We start from the raw sequence: 15505 nt of genomic DNA on the forward strand, positions 1-15505 counted from the left end.
TATTGTTCTGTTCTGAAGAAAGGATTCTCGAGCAGGGCTGGAGTCCTGGCTGCCTGGAGGGACCTGTCGCATCTGATACTAATGAAGTGTTACTGTACTTTGACAAGTTTGCAGGCGTCTGTCTTCCAAGCCAGCTGACGTAATTCAGAGGAGGATAAGACCCTCCCACTTGCGTTTGTTAATTGACTTTGATGAGCTCCTCTGCTCTGCCTAAGTGGTTCTGGAACAGAGAGCTGTTGTGATCCGATGAACTTTAGAAAGTCACACTAACTAAGACTACACAGCCCAAGCCAGCAAGAAAAAGGAAAGCAGTTGCTATGCTGTTCAGCAAAGCAAGACTTGGCTGCCTTTAGCTAGTCCTGAATTCTTGCTCCTGTGAAGAAAATTCCTGCTGGAGTGCTGGGCGCACTTGGAATTGGTCTAGCATGCTTGACAGACGCCTTATAGCTCCTCAAACTAAATACATTATTCCTGGGGTAAGCATACGGGAGAGAAGCCGGCCAGATGCACGGTGTGGTTTAAAGAAAACAGGAATGCATAGAACTGTTGCCGAGCTTGAGCTAAAATCATACTAGTTACTTAACTTTTTAGACTTTCTTATCTTGCCAGAAATGTTGCCATTCACAGTGTTATTACTTTAATGCTGTGGTGATTTAAGCAAGTGAAACAGTAACTCTGGTTTTAAACTGTTTCTTACTGAGCTTCATTTAGTAGCTTAGGGAGAGTGTCCCGGTGCAGACAAATTTAGTGGAAAATGAAAATGCTTTTTCCAGCTATAGACCAGCACTTGTCTTGAGTATCATTCTGACAGCCTAGCCACTGACTTTTTGTGTGTCTGAGACCTATCTGTGTAAATCAGGATGGTCTGACTTGCTGTGTTGCTGCAAATTAAGATTCTTTTACTATTCATCACTTTAGAAATTTTGAATTTAATGAAATATAAACATGAGAGTCTAAAGTTTAAAATACTTAAATATAAAGCTTTGCCACATGAGGACTGACTGTTTGGGTCTTTCGATTTGGTTTAGAACTTTTAAAGAAAAGACCATATTATTATTTATTGGCGCCTTTTTAGGAAAGGATGAAAACATGCACAAAAAAGCCCTGAACCTAAAACTGAACTAGAGCCTGTAAAAATAAGAATCATGAAGTTACAAATATCTGTGCTAATAGGACATGAAAATACCTTTTGAAAATTAATACGTTTTGTCTAAAAATTATTTTAAATCCTTCTTTTGTTTCTAATTGTTCCAACCTATACTAAATTTAGCATAATAGAGAAAAAAAATACTTGCTAGGAAATATCATTGTGGTCATTTCTTCTGTGTTGTGTCCTATGAAACTGGAAACTGAGATACTTTTCATGTGATTTTGATGATTCTTTTATTAGATTTTACTTTAAGTTTTCTGAAGATACAGAATTTGACTTGCTGTGTTGGCCCTCGTTAAGTATTGTATGTGACAATTGTATTTCTTTAGGTTCTGACATGGCTGGCAATGTATACACTAATTATCAACAGTTTCTGGGCATTAGATATGTCACACCCAACTATCAAATGCTACTCATGTCCAGTTTAGAAATTATTCAGTACCTGTTTGAGTACATCTGGAATCATTTCCTGTAAACTTGCTTGCTTTTTAAGATTATCAAACATGAAATAACTGCTATATTTTTTCCTGCAGAGGAATTCTATGAATTACGAAAACATGTATAACCTAAAACGCAAATTGCCAAATACATTCTATTGGCCATTTTGAATATTTTCAGCAACAAAACTGGTCACAATTATGTCACAGTTATTTAGTAAGAATGACAATCCGTATGATATTAAATAGTCACGAGGCCAGGTATGGTGGCTGTAATCCCAAAAGTTTGGGAGGCCAAGGTGGGAGGATCGCTTGAGACCAGAAGCTAGAGACCAGCCTGGGCAGCACAGCAAGATCCGTGTCTACAGAAATAGTAATTATCACATGAATAATTTATCCTACAATTAATTTTAGTCCTGTCTTTAAGCATTATGGGGAATCTGCACAGGGATGTTTAGTCTTTTAAATTACTTCTTCCCTAAAAACAGACTTTTTGTTTCCTATGGCCTGGCTACTTCTCATTTTAACTAATAACTGTGCTTGAGTAGGGCTTATAAATACATGGATTTTTGGATTTTTGAATGGTTAATGTTTAAAATAACTCTTTATATTATAATCTTTATAACCATTCAACACTTTAAATTCAGTCTTTCTCAAAGTTCTCCAGTAATGACAGAAATGCTTCTTTCAAGTTTGGACAAGAATATAAATGGAGATAATTTTTAAAATTATACATATGTATATTCATATATGTATATTTATATGTGCCTGTATATGTATTATGGGATAGTTGTTTAGAATGCTAAATAAACTGTGTGGTCTTTATTTTTGTTCTAATCCTAAGTATGATTTCAGTTTTTATATCAGTTTCAGTTTATTTCAGTACCTTCTAAAGTCATTCCAAACCCCAAATGCAGAAAACACATTTAGATATTACCCATTTAATTCTCATTGTGCATTAAAATGAAATCAATAAACCAATGCAATTTGGTGTAATTACTTTCTACTGCCAAAGGCAAATATATATAGATCAGTCTAACTAATTTAAGTGCACAATTTATTTATGAATCCTGGTATTGTTGCATTGTAAATTTCTTGAACATGGTATCTTTAATAACTGCAATTGAGTGCCATTATTCTTAGATCCAGATGGTCACTTCTTGTCTATCGTTTCTTCCCTTCCTCCAAATAACAATGATCTCCCTGATTTGGTCAGGTTTTTATTATTATTATTATTACCCATAATTTTTGTTTTTTTCTGACTGTGGTTAAGAGCAAGTGTTTGGAACCAGTCAGACTTGACGTTGAATACTAAACCATCCCCTAAATAATGGTGTGATTTGGCAGATTTATCTTCTCTGAGCCTCAGTTTCATCATCTGTAAAATTAGGAATAATAATAACTGTGTTTCAAGATACTTGTGAGAATTTTTTAAAAAGATCAGAGTACATGCATAGAATATAACTATATAGATGGCTTAGCATAGTTCCTAGAGTTATTCAGGGAAGGTGTGTGCCTTCCTATATTTTCTACAATAGCTAGGAATGAAAGAACTGAGCTCTGAAATCCCAAACTATGATATTTCTGATAGGCAGCAAAGGAAAGTGATGAGTTGATTTTTTATTTGCATATTGGAGGACAGGGGGAGAGATTAAATGTCCCCCTTGTGAAGTGTGACTCCTAATTGGAGACCTGTGGGTCGGCTTTCAGCAGGCTGGGAGGAGAAAGCAAATACAAACACTCTAAAACTGTGTGCAAATATTTCAGTCTCTGCATATGTGAACATTTTCTAGCTTCTGTCAATTATCAAAGTGGTCCTCAACTTCTAAATGGTAATAAATAAATAAATAAATCTTGAGTGGGTGTAAGCCTGAGAGAACAAATAAGATGATGATGATGAAGTATTCTAAGAAGGCTAGTAAGTTTGGGTTGATTATTTTTTTCTTCCTCTTTACTTTTATATTGCTCAAGCATTTATCAAAAAAAAAAAAAAAAAAAAAAAACACGAAAGTTAGCATGTGACTGCGTATTCCTGTATGTTATAAGACAAATAATGATCTAAGGCCGCAGGCTTCTACACCACTCTTCAGATATAATTTGTATTTAAATGTAAGTATAATGTTCATAAGGCCTGGTGGCTAATGTGTGTACATGGAGATGCTGGCTTCAGCATCAAGAGGTGCCATCCTGTTTGATTTTACGTTGCCCCATAAAACGATCAGTTTCTGGAAATAGTCATTTTGTGCAGTCGCGATAGAGATTTGCAGTTATTTTCATTATTAAATTGACAAAACTTTTTTTTTTTTTTTTTTTAAACAGAGTCTCACTCTGTCACCCAGGTTGGAGGGCAGTGACATGATCTTGGCTCACTGCAACCTCCACCTCCCAGTTCAAGCGTTTCTCCTGCCTCAGCCTCCCAAGTAGCTGGGATTACAGGCATCCGCCACCATCCCCAGCTAATTTTTTTTGTATTTTTAGTAGAGACGCGGTTTCAGCATGTTGGTCAGGCTGGTCTCAAACTCCTGACCTCAGTGATCCACCCACCTCGGCCTCCCAAAGTGCTGGAATTACAGGTGTGAAAAGAGCTTTATCTTTCAAAGTAATTTAAGTTTTTACTACTAAAAATAGAAGAAATAGGCTGAGTGCAGTGACTCATGCCTGAACAACACCAGCCTGGGCAACAACTCCATCTCAAAATAAAATAATAAAATAAAACAGAAGAAATATTAAAAGAATGTGGGTGTAGGAATACCCCACAAGCTCACCATGCCGTGGTCAGATATTTTTATGCTGGCATATTATACTGCAATTCTTTTCTACAAGCATACATATTTTTATAGTTGTAACTGCAGTGTTCAGACAGTTGTGGGTTCTGCCTTTTTTCCTTCAACCTTATTTTGAGATCACTGTTTAATCAGCATAGTATAACATTATGCCGATCTGCCATTGATTGTCCAATAAAATGGTCATTTATTTTGAGATTTTTAATTGATTTTATAATTTTGTTTTTATAGATAGATCTATAATAACAAATTTGAACATATGGTTTTCAGCTCCATTAAATAACTTATTTGAGATAAATTATCAGATATGGAATTATTTGCACAGTGAGTGGGTTTAAATGTTCTTATAAGTCCCTGGCTATGCCTTTGGTATCTTTTTTTCCAAATTCTACCAGTGGACAATGCCAATATTATTCATATACTAATTTTATCACAATGTATGCAGTATTATGTATTAATGATTGCTTCTCATGTAAATAGTTATACAGCACTGTTTTAATGTCTGTTTAGTGGATTACTCCTGAAGGTGAATATTTATATATTCTTTGTATTTCTGTGCGAATTGTTTCATTAGGCTTCCGGCATTTAGATTAAAAGGTTACTTTTTATTTGTTGGATATTAACAGGCTTTCCCTCTCTCGCCTTGGAACTCTCGTCCGTCTGTCTCTGTATGGGGGAGCTTCTTCCTACTTTCTTTCCTGTTAAACACACTCCACTCCCTAAAACAAAACAAAAACAAAAAAAAAAAATGAGTAGCTCCTTACCAAATTAACTGTGGAGTAGTTTTTCCCCTATCCAATACTATGCTATCAAAATACTGTCTTTCGTATAAATTTATCTTAAATTTATATTGTAATACCCTACTGATATTTCTAGAGGTTGGCTTGAAGAAATAGTATTCGTGTAATTAGAAATCAACAGATAGACTAGTCACAGGATTAAGCCTCACTTTCGGAATGTGGAGCAAAAAGCTTTTGACTTTATTCAGATATCTCACTTGTTTTTGACAGGGAGCTAATAACCATTACGTAGAATAAGGAAAAGGTCACATCTGACCGAAGCATGCTTAATATGAAGAGTGAATTCTGTCTCAACTTTCTGTTCATAGGTTTTACATTGTCAGGGACAGCACAAGCCAACATATCATCACGTTTCTGTTGATTCAGTGCTGGCAGGGACTGGCAGGGACCCTGTGCCTTTGTAGCTTCCTGCAGGGCTCCCCCTCCAGTGGCCATTCAGAGATCTTCCGCTCTCCTCTTAAGAGTTGGAAAACTGGAACTTTCTTTTATTTGTTTGAGATGGAGTCTCACTCTGTCGCCCAAGCTGGAGTGCAGTGGCATGATCTTGGCTCACTGCAACCTCTGCCTCCTGGGTTCAAGCGATTCTCCTGCCTCAGCCTCCTGAGTACCTGGGATTACAGGTGCCCGCCACCATGCCCGGCTAATTTTTGTATGTTTAGTAGGGACGGGCTTTCACCATGTTGGCCAGGCTGGTCTCAAACTGCTGACCTCGAGTTCCACTCACCTCGGCCTTCCAAAGTGCTGGGATTACAGGCACGAGCCACCGCACCCGGCCAGAACTGGAAGTTTCTATATGGTTTTCTGGTAAAGGATCTGCTGACATTTTGATCTTAATGTAATATCATGTCATTTGTTAATTCACAAATAGTCATCACTTTTCCTTCAACCTTTGTTCAGTTACCTAGCTTTGTTAATGTTAGTGGCTTTTTAGGGGGATCGGGGCAGGGAGCTGGGGTGGGGACAGGGTCTCGCTCTGTTGCCCAGGCTGGAGTGCAGTGATACGATCTCAGCTCACTGCAACCTCCGCCTCCCAGGCTCAAGCCATCATCCCACCTCAGCCTCCCGAGTAGCTGGGACTACAGATGTGTGCCACCATGCCTGGCTAATTTTTGTGTTTTTTTGTAGAGACAAGGTTTCACTTTGTAACCCAGGCTGGTCTCAACCTCCTGAACTCAAGTGATCCACCTGCCTTGGCCTCCCAAAGTGCTGGGATTACAGGTGTGAGCCACTGCGCCTGGCCTGTTGGTGGCTTTTTGGACATCAGAGAAGAGAAAAACCTGACCCGTGAAATCACGTCCAAGATCCTTAATTGTGCTACCAACACACAAAATAGACCCGCTGCTGTCAGTCAGAAGGGGCCATACTCACTGATAAAAGTGCACTCTTTACAAAGTCTGTTTCATACTGTTCTGTGCCACCTAATCTTCTTAATAGAAGAAAAAGGCTTTGATTTGAAAACATAGTAGGATGGACATATCTGACTGCACCAAAAGGACAGGAACAAGATTTTATCCTTTTTTTTTTTTTTTTTTTTTTTTGAGATGGCGTTTCGCTCTGTCACCCAGGCTGGCAGGCTGGAGTGCAGTGGTGAGATCTTGGCTCACTGCAACCTCTGCCTCCCGGATGCAAGCAAGTCTCCTGCCTCAGCCTCCTGAGTAGATGGGACTGCAGGCGCATGCCACCACGCCCGGCTATTTTGTGTGTGTGTTTTAGTAGAGACCATGTTGCCCAGGCTGGTCGTGAACTCCTGAGCTCAGGCAATCCGCCCACCTTGGCCTCCCAAAGTGCTGGGATTACAGGCTTGAGCCACCGTGCCCAGCCAAGATTTTATTCTTAATTCTAGCACTGGCTCCTTAGTTTTTGAGCAAGTTGATTAACATCTCTAGGCCTTTTTTTTTCTCCTATACAATGAAGGCAATAATTTTTATCTCTCTACAGCTCTGTTTGGGAGGCTGTAAAAGCCTATACAGGTAATGCAGTATCCTTACAGCATCTGAGAATAGCTGTCCCTAGTTTTGTCTTTACTTTGAAGCCCTAGTAATTACTTAAGGAATGTACCTTCAATCTTGAGACCATGTTTCTAACAACACAGGTATTTCTGCAACCTGAAACCTGATGAGCCTGAGATCTTTTCTGTTGGACCCGGGTTGATGACTATTTTTGTGACTTCGCTTAATAAGATTTAATGTTCAATATAAACACTTGAAAGGAATTTTTCAAGACTAAATTCTACATCAGAAGGTTTTGAGCGTCATGCACAGCTCAGCTTCCAAGTCCTTTACAGTGGGCTGTGAATAATTAATGCTGATTTGATATCTGGGCATTCTTTAAAAAAACACGTATATCCACCCAAATATAACAATATAGAAAAAAGAAAAGCCTCCTGATACTTCCCAAAATTTTAATGACTCACATGTGATGTGTTGAGTACTATCTAGGTGAAGTTAAATGTGGCGTCTGTTGAGGAAATTGGCACTTACTTGGATAACATAACAAGATAAAAACACGTTTGCAACCATGTACCTTTTGAGAAATCATGAATTTCTAAATTATAGACATAAATATTTAAAGAACTCTCAGGGTAAAAGATCAGTTGAAAATTTGGAAATTGTGGAATTAAGTTCAATTTAGTATACTTACTGAATGACAACAATTAGAGAATAATTTTGTCAACTGTCTCTTTACAATGATTTAATTAAGATACATATGTTTGGCACTGTAGCTGGAATACAGAGGCCCAAGGTGGTTGTATGGGCTAAATTTGAACTCAGAAAAAGGACGGACGGACAGACAGACAGACAGACAGATAGTTTGTTTGAGACAGAGTCTTGTTCTGTCACCCAGGCTGGAGTGCAGTGGCCTGATCTCGGCTCACTGCAACCTCCACCTCCTGATTCTCCTGCCTCAGCCTTCCGAGTAGCTGGGACTACAGACGTGAACCACCATGCCCGGCTATTTTTGTATTTTTAGTAGAGATGGTGTTTCACCATGCTGGCCAGGCTGGTCTGGAATTCCTGACCTCAGGTGATCCACCCGCCTTGGCCTCTCAAAGTGCTGAGATTACAGGTTTGGGCCACTGTGCCCAGATAAAAAGGGTGTATTTTAAAGAGACCTCAGAACTAGGCCAGGCAAGATGGCTGATGCCTGTAATCCTACCACTTTAGGAGGCCAAGATGGGAAGATCGTTTGAGCTCAGGAGTTTGAGACCAGCCTGGACAACGTAGGGAGACCCTGTCTCTACAAATATTTTTTAAAAATTAGCCACATGTGGTGGTGTGCGCCTGTGATCCCAGCTCCTTTGGAGGCTGAGGTGAGAGATCACTTGAGCCCCGGACGTTGAGGCTGCAGTGAGCTGTGATCGTGCTTCTGCACTCCAGGCCGAGTGACAGAATGAGACCCACCAAACAGAACAAAGAGACCTCAGCCTTTCTTCCCTTCTTTGTACTTTATATGAAGGGTGGGCATTCACAGGACATTGCAGGAGGTGTGATAAGATTCAGAGTGCCCCATGCAGCCTCCACTTGACTGCTTCTATTTGAAGGATGTGATGCTGTGGCTGGAACAACGAGTTGGTGAAAATGTTGTTGAAAGTCATTTGTTTAAAGAGACCTAAAAAGAACCGTTTTCCCGGAGCTCCAGCATACTACAGTGACCTAAGTTAATAGACCGAAGAAGAACGGGTCCAATTGTTGATGCGGTATCTGCTTTTAGGCTGAGAAAATAGATATTGGTTTAATTTCCACAACTGAGTTTGTGTGAGTTCTCTGGGACCATTTTCCATTCCAGCAGCATAAACCTGGCTCAAAATGCCATTAAAATTGACGACAGTCTGCTAGGTGAGACGAGCCAGACACAAGGAGACAAATAGGGAATGACTCCACTTATATAAGGGACCTAGAATAGACTCACAGAGTCTAGAATGGTGGTTGCCAGGGGCTGGGAGAAGAGGGGAGTGGGGAGTTAGTGTCTAATGGGGACAGACTTTCAGCTGGGGATGATTTAAAAAAAAAAAAGGTCCTGGAGATAGAAGATGGTGATGGCTGCCCAATAATGTGAATGTATTCAATGCCATTGAACTGTATGCTTAAAATTGGCTCAAATGGTAAATCGTATGTTATGCATATTTTGTCAAAATGCTTAAAATGCAATTTAATAAAAACCCACATGTATTGTGCATGTATGTTGCATAAGGCCAAATGCTTTATTATTATTTTTTTAATTCCATAACAGCTGGGCGCGGTGGCTCATGCCTGTAATCCCAGCACTTTGGGAGGACGAGGTGGGTGGATCACCTGAGGTCAGGAGTTTGAGACCAGCCTGGCCAACATGGTGAAACCCTGTCTCTACTAAAAATACAAAAAATTAGCCAGTCATGGTGGCGAGTGCCTGTAATCCCAGCTATTCAGGACGGTGAGGCAGGAGAATCGCTTGAACCCAGGAGATGGAGGTTGCAGTGAGCCGAGATCGTGCCATTGCACACCAGCCTGGGCAACAAGAGCGAAACTCAGTCTCAAAAAATTTTTTTTTACATAATAAAAAAAAAAATAATTCTCATAACAACCCAATGAAGTAGACACATGATTATCTCTAGTTGGCAGATGAAGCATCTCAGCACAGTCAAGTTTGTCACTAGACTGAGGTCCCACAAGTGTCAGTGGCAAAAGCAGGAATCGGAAGCAAAAGGGCAGCCTCTTCCGTGCACGCAGCACACACAGCACTGCCTGTGCCTCCTTGTTTTTGTTTGTTTTGCCTCTGGTGACTGCCCTTTCTTATGGCCCCAGCTACTAGAGCAGCCGGCGTTCCCTCAGGAGTAGGGCTTTAGGTTCCCTGAATCTTCACCCAGGGGCACCTCCTTGACTTTGAACCCTGCAGGTCCTGTAGCAGGAGGTGAGATTGCCCATCAGCCCTCCAGGAGTCCACCAGGCCTGTCAGGCCTTCACGCAGCAGAACAAAAGGCCAGCTATTTATGTCCTAGGCAGAGTTAATGAAAATCACCCCATGGGTCTGATACCAAGATCATCTTAAAATTAACTTGTGTTTTAAAAACCATTTTCTGTTTGGTTGTTTGGTGGTGGTGGTGGTTGTTTTTGAGACAGGGTCTTGCTCTGTCATCCATGGTGGAGTGCAGTGGCACAATCGTAGTTCACTGTAGCCTTGTACTCCTGAGCCCAAGCCATCCTCCCATCACAGTTAAAAACCATTTTTAATCTTCTCTAAACAAGTAACTCTTGTTAACATAGTTTTCAATCTTCTAGAATGATCAACTAGAATTTTTTTAAATGAGCTGCTTTTTTCTTATTATATGCCAGCTACTTTTCGGAAAAACCATAGCATAGAGTCATTCTCACAGGAGAATGTATATAAAAACAAAGTAAATATATTTTTATAAAGGCCACATATACACCCTTTCTTTTTTGTTTTTTTTCGCTAAAATGTGTATTTATAACCAGATTTCTCATCAGGGTTTCTTGGGATCTTTGAAATACGTTTCTTTTGCAAATATAGGCTTAGGACTAAATATATTTTGTATCCTGTCATCATGTTGTATTACAGATGAGAAGACAATTAATTCTGTGATAAAGTATCATAAGGCAAGAAAGAAGGTGCTTGGGGAAATTGGACTGTGCTAGAGATCTTTTCTGATTCTGCTATATACCACATATTCAGTGATCTGCTATATACAATGATTACTGTCTCTTTACATTCCTCTACCTATATTTTTTAATTGGGTGAGATGATGAACTGGAAAATGACTTGCTACATGCAGAAATTTCAAAGCATTCTTCAGGATTTTGTTGGAAACACATGTTTTTCTATTGTTACCGTTTTCTGCCTTTTTCACTCTACCATGGAAAACCAGATGGTCTGTACAAGCCGAGAGAAATAATTTCCAACCCAGTGTATTTGCATAATTTCCTCTCTGCCCTTAATCTGGAACAAAAGGAAACAAAATGAATTGAGTTCAACATCATAAACTAGATCAGTTCTTAATTACAAAATTAGGAAAGTTTTTCACATAGTTTAAGATTCTTTGGTTGTATTGCTTTCAAAGTTAGGGAAAGTCTCTTTTAAAGTGTGATTGCTATTAGAGGCTTTTTTTCCTGATGAATTCATTGATTCAACAAGTCAAAATGGGTGACAGTTTTTGCAAACCAAAGAAAGAGAGTGATGACATTTAAAACACATATATAGACATAGAGAATTTCAAATGTTCTATACTCCTGCTGCTCTCTCAAGGCCTGTTCAGAGTCTCCTAAAAAGGATGTTTGACCTGTTTGCAGAGCTCCGACAGATGATATTTTGACAGGTCTATTTCTTCTGCGCGCTCAATGCAATGCCCAAGATGAATAGGCATTCAACCTAAAATTGTTATATGAACTTAAAAGTACATTTTTGCATCCAAGCCAGCCTCTGCGTACTTCATTCTTATCCTTATATAAGGGTAAGACATTTGATATTCTGATATATTCCTGTTACCTTTCTGATCGCATGAGTTGAGTGGACTTCTATGCATCATGTCCCATGACAGAGCTCCTCAGTGAAGCAGGGAAAAAGCATGGCATCTGATCTCCTTAATTCTTACAACACCAAGAGAACATAATTACTTTATCATACAGGGCTATGAAGATAGCACATGTCACCACTGTATGAAAGCTCTTAGGTTGTGGAATTTGGTCTAATGTTATCATGGAAGAGTACTGAAATAGGGAACAGTAGGATTGATAAATCAAGAAAGAAAAGAGAAACCAGGAATAATCAGTGAATGATAAGCAAGTGACATGGTTTAAAAGCATTCCAGGAGTTCCATTTTTAAGCACTCTTGTTTACTTAGTTTTGCTACCCACTTGTTGCTTTGGAAGAGTTTCTATTAATTAGACGTCATTTTTCAAAAGTGCATACTTAATTGTTATATGAATTACAAGGGACTGCGTAGGTTTCGTTGCAAAAATGTTTTTCAAGTAATACTTAGAAGAAACATGCTTCATAGCATTTCATAGTATATGACATTTTTAAGGGAGAATGCTTTACATGTAATATTTAGCACAATTTGGAATTATTCGTATATTGGATTTTCTCATGTTCTGGGCAAATGAAGGAACGTATATATTTGTATCAATATAAGCTGTGAACAGAATATGTGAGCATATTTTGAATCCGTCAAATGTATTACATCATCTCTAGTAAAGCTATAAATTATAGAATACTTTAATAAAGTTATTTTTCTTATTCATGAAATATGTCTGGTAGCAGGAAAATGTGATCTATTCAGAAAAAGGATAATGAAAGAAATCTTATCTTTTATTAGAGAAATATGATTGCTCTACAATAATGTGGCCTACATATAATTCTACATGTTTTAAAATTAGAACTGGGCTTTCAAAATTTATGATTCTATGCTGGATGCGGTGGCTCATGCTTGTAATCCCAGCACTTTGGGAGGCTGAGGCAGGTGGATCACAAGGTCAGGAGTTCGAGACCACCCTGGCCAAGATGGTGAAACCCCATCTCTACTAAAAATAAAAAATCAGCCAGGCACAGTGGTGGGCCCCTGTAATCCCAGCTACTCTGGATGCTGAGGCAGGAGAATCGCTTGAACCTGGGAGGCGGAGGTTGCAGTGAGCTGAGATTATGCTGCTGCACTCTAGCCTGGGCAACAGAGCAAGACTCCGTCTCCAAAAAAAAACAATTATGATTCTGTATGAAATGTATGTTTGTATGGCCTTGGAAAAATGTCAGTTAAGGACATAGGCCTTCTCAACTGTTTTTAACTCCGTAACTTTATGATATAAACGAAATATGTAAGCATTTCTTTTCTTTACAGTTTACCGATCTATGTCGATTCAGTATGAGGTACACATCAAAGTAAAATTAACCACAAAAGACTTTAATTTGAGGGAAAAATGAAGCAAATGGTTGATAAGAAAGAATACAATATTCTAGGGGTGATGAACTATTAGCATTTCTGATTCATGGCAATCCAATTTGAGAGTATAAATTTGGATTACCAGCTTAGTTCTGAAAAAACTTTCTTTATACTGCTGTATGGCAGCTGAGGGCTTCCAGTTCATCACATGTATCTGTTTAGTCTGTTAACTCTGACAAAAGCCCTTATCTATTTTTTTGCCCAAAGGCATTATAAGGAAATAGTATGAGCAAAGTTTTCTTTCTAGTGTAAACAATAAATCTTACTAAGCATTGGGCAAACTCATATTCTGGTAAATATTTTGAAAATGCTTGGCACTCATTAATACCAGCAAGTGTCTAGTAGCTTGATGAGTACTTGGTAGTATTTAAATGGAATGTATAGTCTGTCAAAAAACTATAGTAGGCCTTAATTAGCTGGGTGACATTGGACAAATCACCCAGAGTCAAATCCCTGAGAGTCAATTTGCTTACCTTTGCATTTGGAGTAATAATGATGTATGACCCCTATAGACCTCAAGGCTCAAATATAATTTGAAAATCTTCAAAATAGTAAAGCGCTGTATGATAATGAGGTATTAATCATTTAACAAACACTTGTTAAGTGTTAGCTCCTTTTTTTCCTCCTGATTTGGCCCTTAAACTGCTTGCCTGTCTTGGGAAGAGTCTCCTTGGTTAGGTCCTATGAGAACTTTCCACTGTGCCTGGTCCCAACCACCACCCAACTCTCCAGCCTTCCACCAATTTGTGCTGGCCTTGAAAAGGTCAGAAGGCTGTTGGAAGAGTCCTGGGGAGAGAAACATGGCAGCCGAACCCAAGACAGTTATGGTTGGGCCTGGAGAGGAGCCAGATATTGTCATGGTGTGGTTGATTGTGTTGGATGAAGCTGAGGTCACAGAAGATGAAGGCTGAAAGGAAAGCTAGGGTTATTTTGCGTGTGTTGTTGTTGCAGTTTTTGCTTGTGTGTTTGTTTTTCAATTACAGCTATAGGGGTGGGGGAACTATCTTTAGAGGAGTCTCAGGACCCAGCAGGCCCAACAACAGAGGAGTGGGGACTTAATGTAGAAGTCCGGCAGAGCAAGCGGTGGGCAGTGGCTTTTCTGGTTCTGAAAATATCTGCATAATCTACACAGGGGTCAGCAGGGTTCAGAGAATTAAACTAAAGCACAACCATAAAACCATGTGTGGTTTCTTTCTTCAAAGTCACATCTGAAGCTCAGTATTACAGGTTGAGCGTTCCAAATCCAAAAATCCGAAATCCAAAACTTTTTGAGTACTTACATAGGCTAGAGACACCTTTGCTTCCTGATGGTTCAACGTCCACAAACTTTGTTTCATGCACAAAATTGTTTAAAATATCATGTAAAATTACCTTGAGGCTGTATGTATAAAGTGTACATGAAACATTAATGAATGTTGTATTTAGACTTGAGTTCCATCCCTAATGTGTCTCATTATGTACATGCAAATATTCCAAAATCCAAATAAAATTTGAAATCTGTAACACTTCTGTCCCAGGCATTTCAGATAAGGGATACTCTTCATGTACACTCTAAGTGTTTCAAGGTGCTTAACATAGTACTTCTATCACTTCTTGTTATTTGAGCTTTCTAGATTTTGGAGTTCTGGATGAGAAGCTTATCATTTACAAACATTACTTGTAGTTGTTCTTTTCCAGGTGTAAACCTAGGTAGAAAAAAGTTGTTATAAATGAAAAGAAAAATGTATTGTCCTTTTTTTAAAAATGGGGCTTCCATGTGTAATTAACGATTTGCTGTTAGTGTTACCTATGATTTGTTCTCGGGATGATGAATGATATTACACAAATGATTACAACACTTGAATAAATGTGGCCTTTATTTAATTTTTTGATGCTATGGCAGAGCTGCTGCTAACACTCAGTCCTAGTTATAATCACAAAAGTATCTGCCATAAGCCCAGCTGATTAGGCTCTGCAAGTTTGATTTCATTTTTCTTTTTTGTTTTTTTGAGACAGAGTCTTGTTCTGTCACCCAGACTGGAGTGCAGTGGTGTGATCTTCGCTCACTGCAACCTTTGCCTCCTGGGTTCAAGCAATTCTCTGCCTCAGCCTCCCGAGTAGCTGGGATTACAGGTGCCCGCACCAGGCCAGCCTCATTTTTTTGTATTTTTAGTGGAGACAGGATTTCACCATCTTGGCCAGGCTGGTCTTGAACTCCTGGCCTCATGATCCACCTGCCTCTGCCTCCCAAAACGCTGGGATTACAGGCGTGAGCCACCGTGCCCAGCCTCTGATTTTTCATTCTCCTCTGTAATGTCTGAGTCAACTAACATGCAGGTAAAATATGCAAAAAACCCCACAACTTTCTGGACGGTTTCTGTAAGGGTTGCTCCACGGAGACTCTGGCACCCCCAGGCTGCAGCCCCCTGGAG

General features: G+C 39.3%; 1 protein-coding gene across 6 annotated transcripts in view; it reads left to right on the forward strand.

Annotated features, from left to right (window-relative positions):
- CACNB2 (calcium voltage-gated channel auxiliary subunit beta 2) overlaps window positions 1-15505 on the forward strand; it is a 403231-nt gene that overhangs the window by 204730 nt on the left and 182996 nt on the right. The window contains exon 1 of one of the 6 annotated variants that reach the window (XM_055296697.2): window positions 208-476. The exons of the other annotated variants lie outside the window; for them this stretch is intronic. Coding sequence (XP_055152672.2) covers window positions 426-476 — 51 coding nt within the window. The 5' untranslated portion in view covers window positions 208-425. Of the gene's footprint in view, window positions 1-207; window positions 477-15505 lie in introns of those variants that run through there. 6 annotated transcript variants of the gene reach the window in all.

The sequence above is a fragment of the Symphalangus syndactylus genome, chromosome 10 (genome assembly GCF_028878055.3).
Source record: "Symphalangus syndactylus isolate Jambi chromosome 10, NHGRI_mSymSyn1-v2.1_pri, whole genome shotgun sequence".
NCBI lineage: Eukaryota > Metazoa > Chordata > Mammalia > Primates > Hylobatidae > Symphalangus > Symphalangus syndactylus.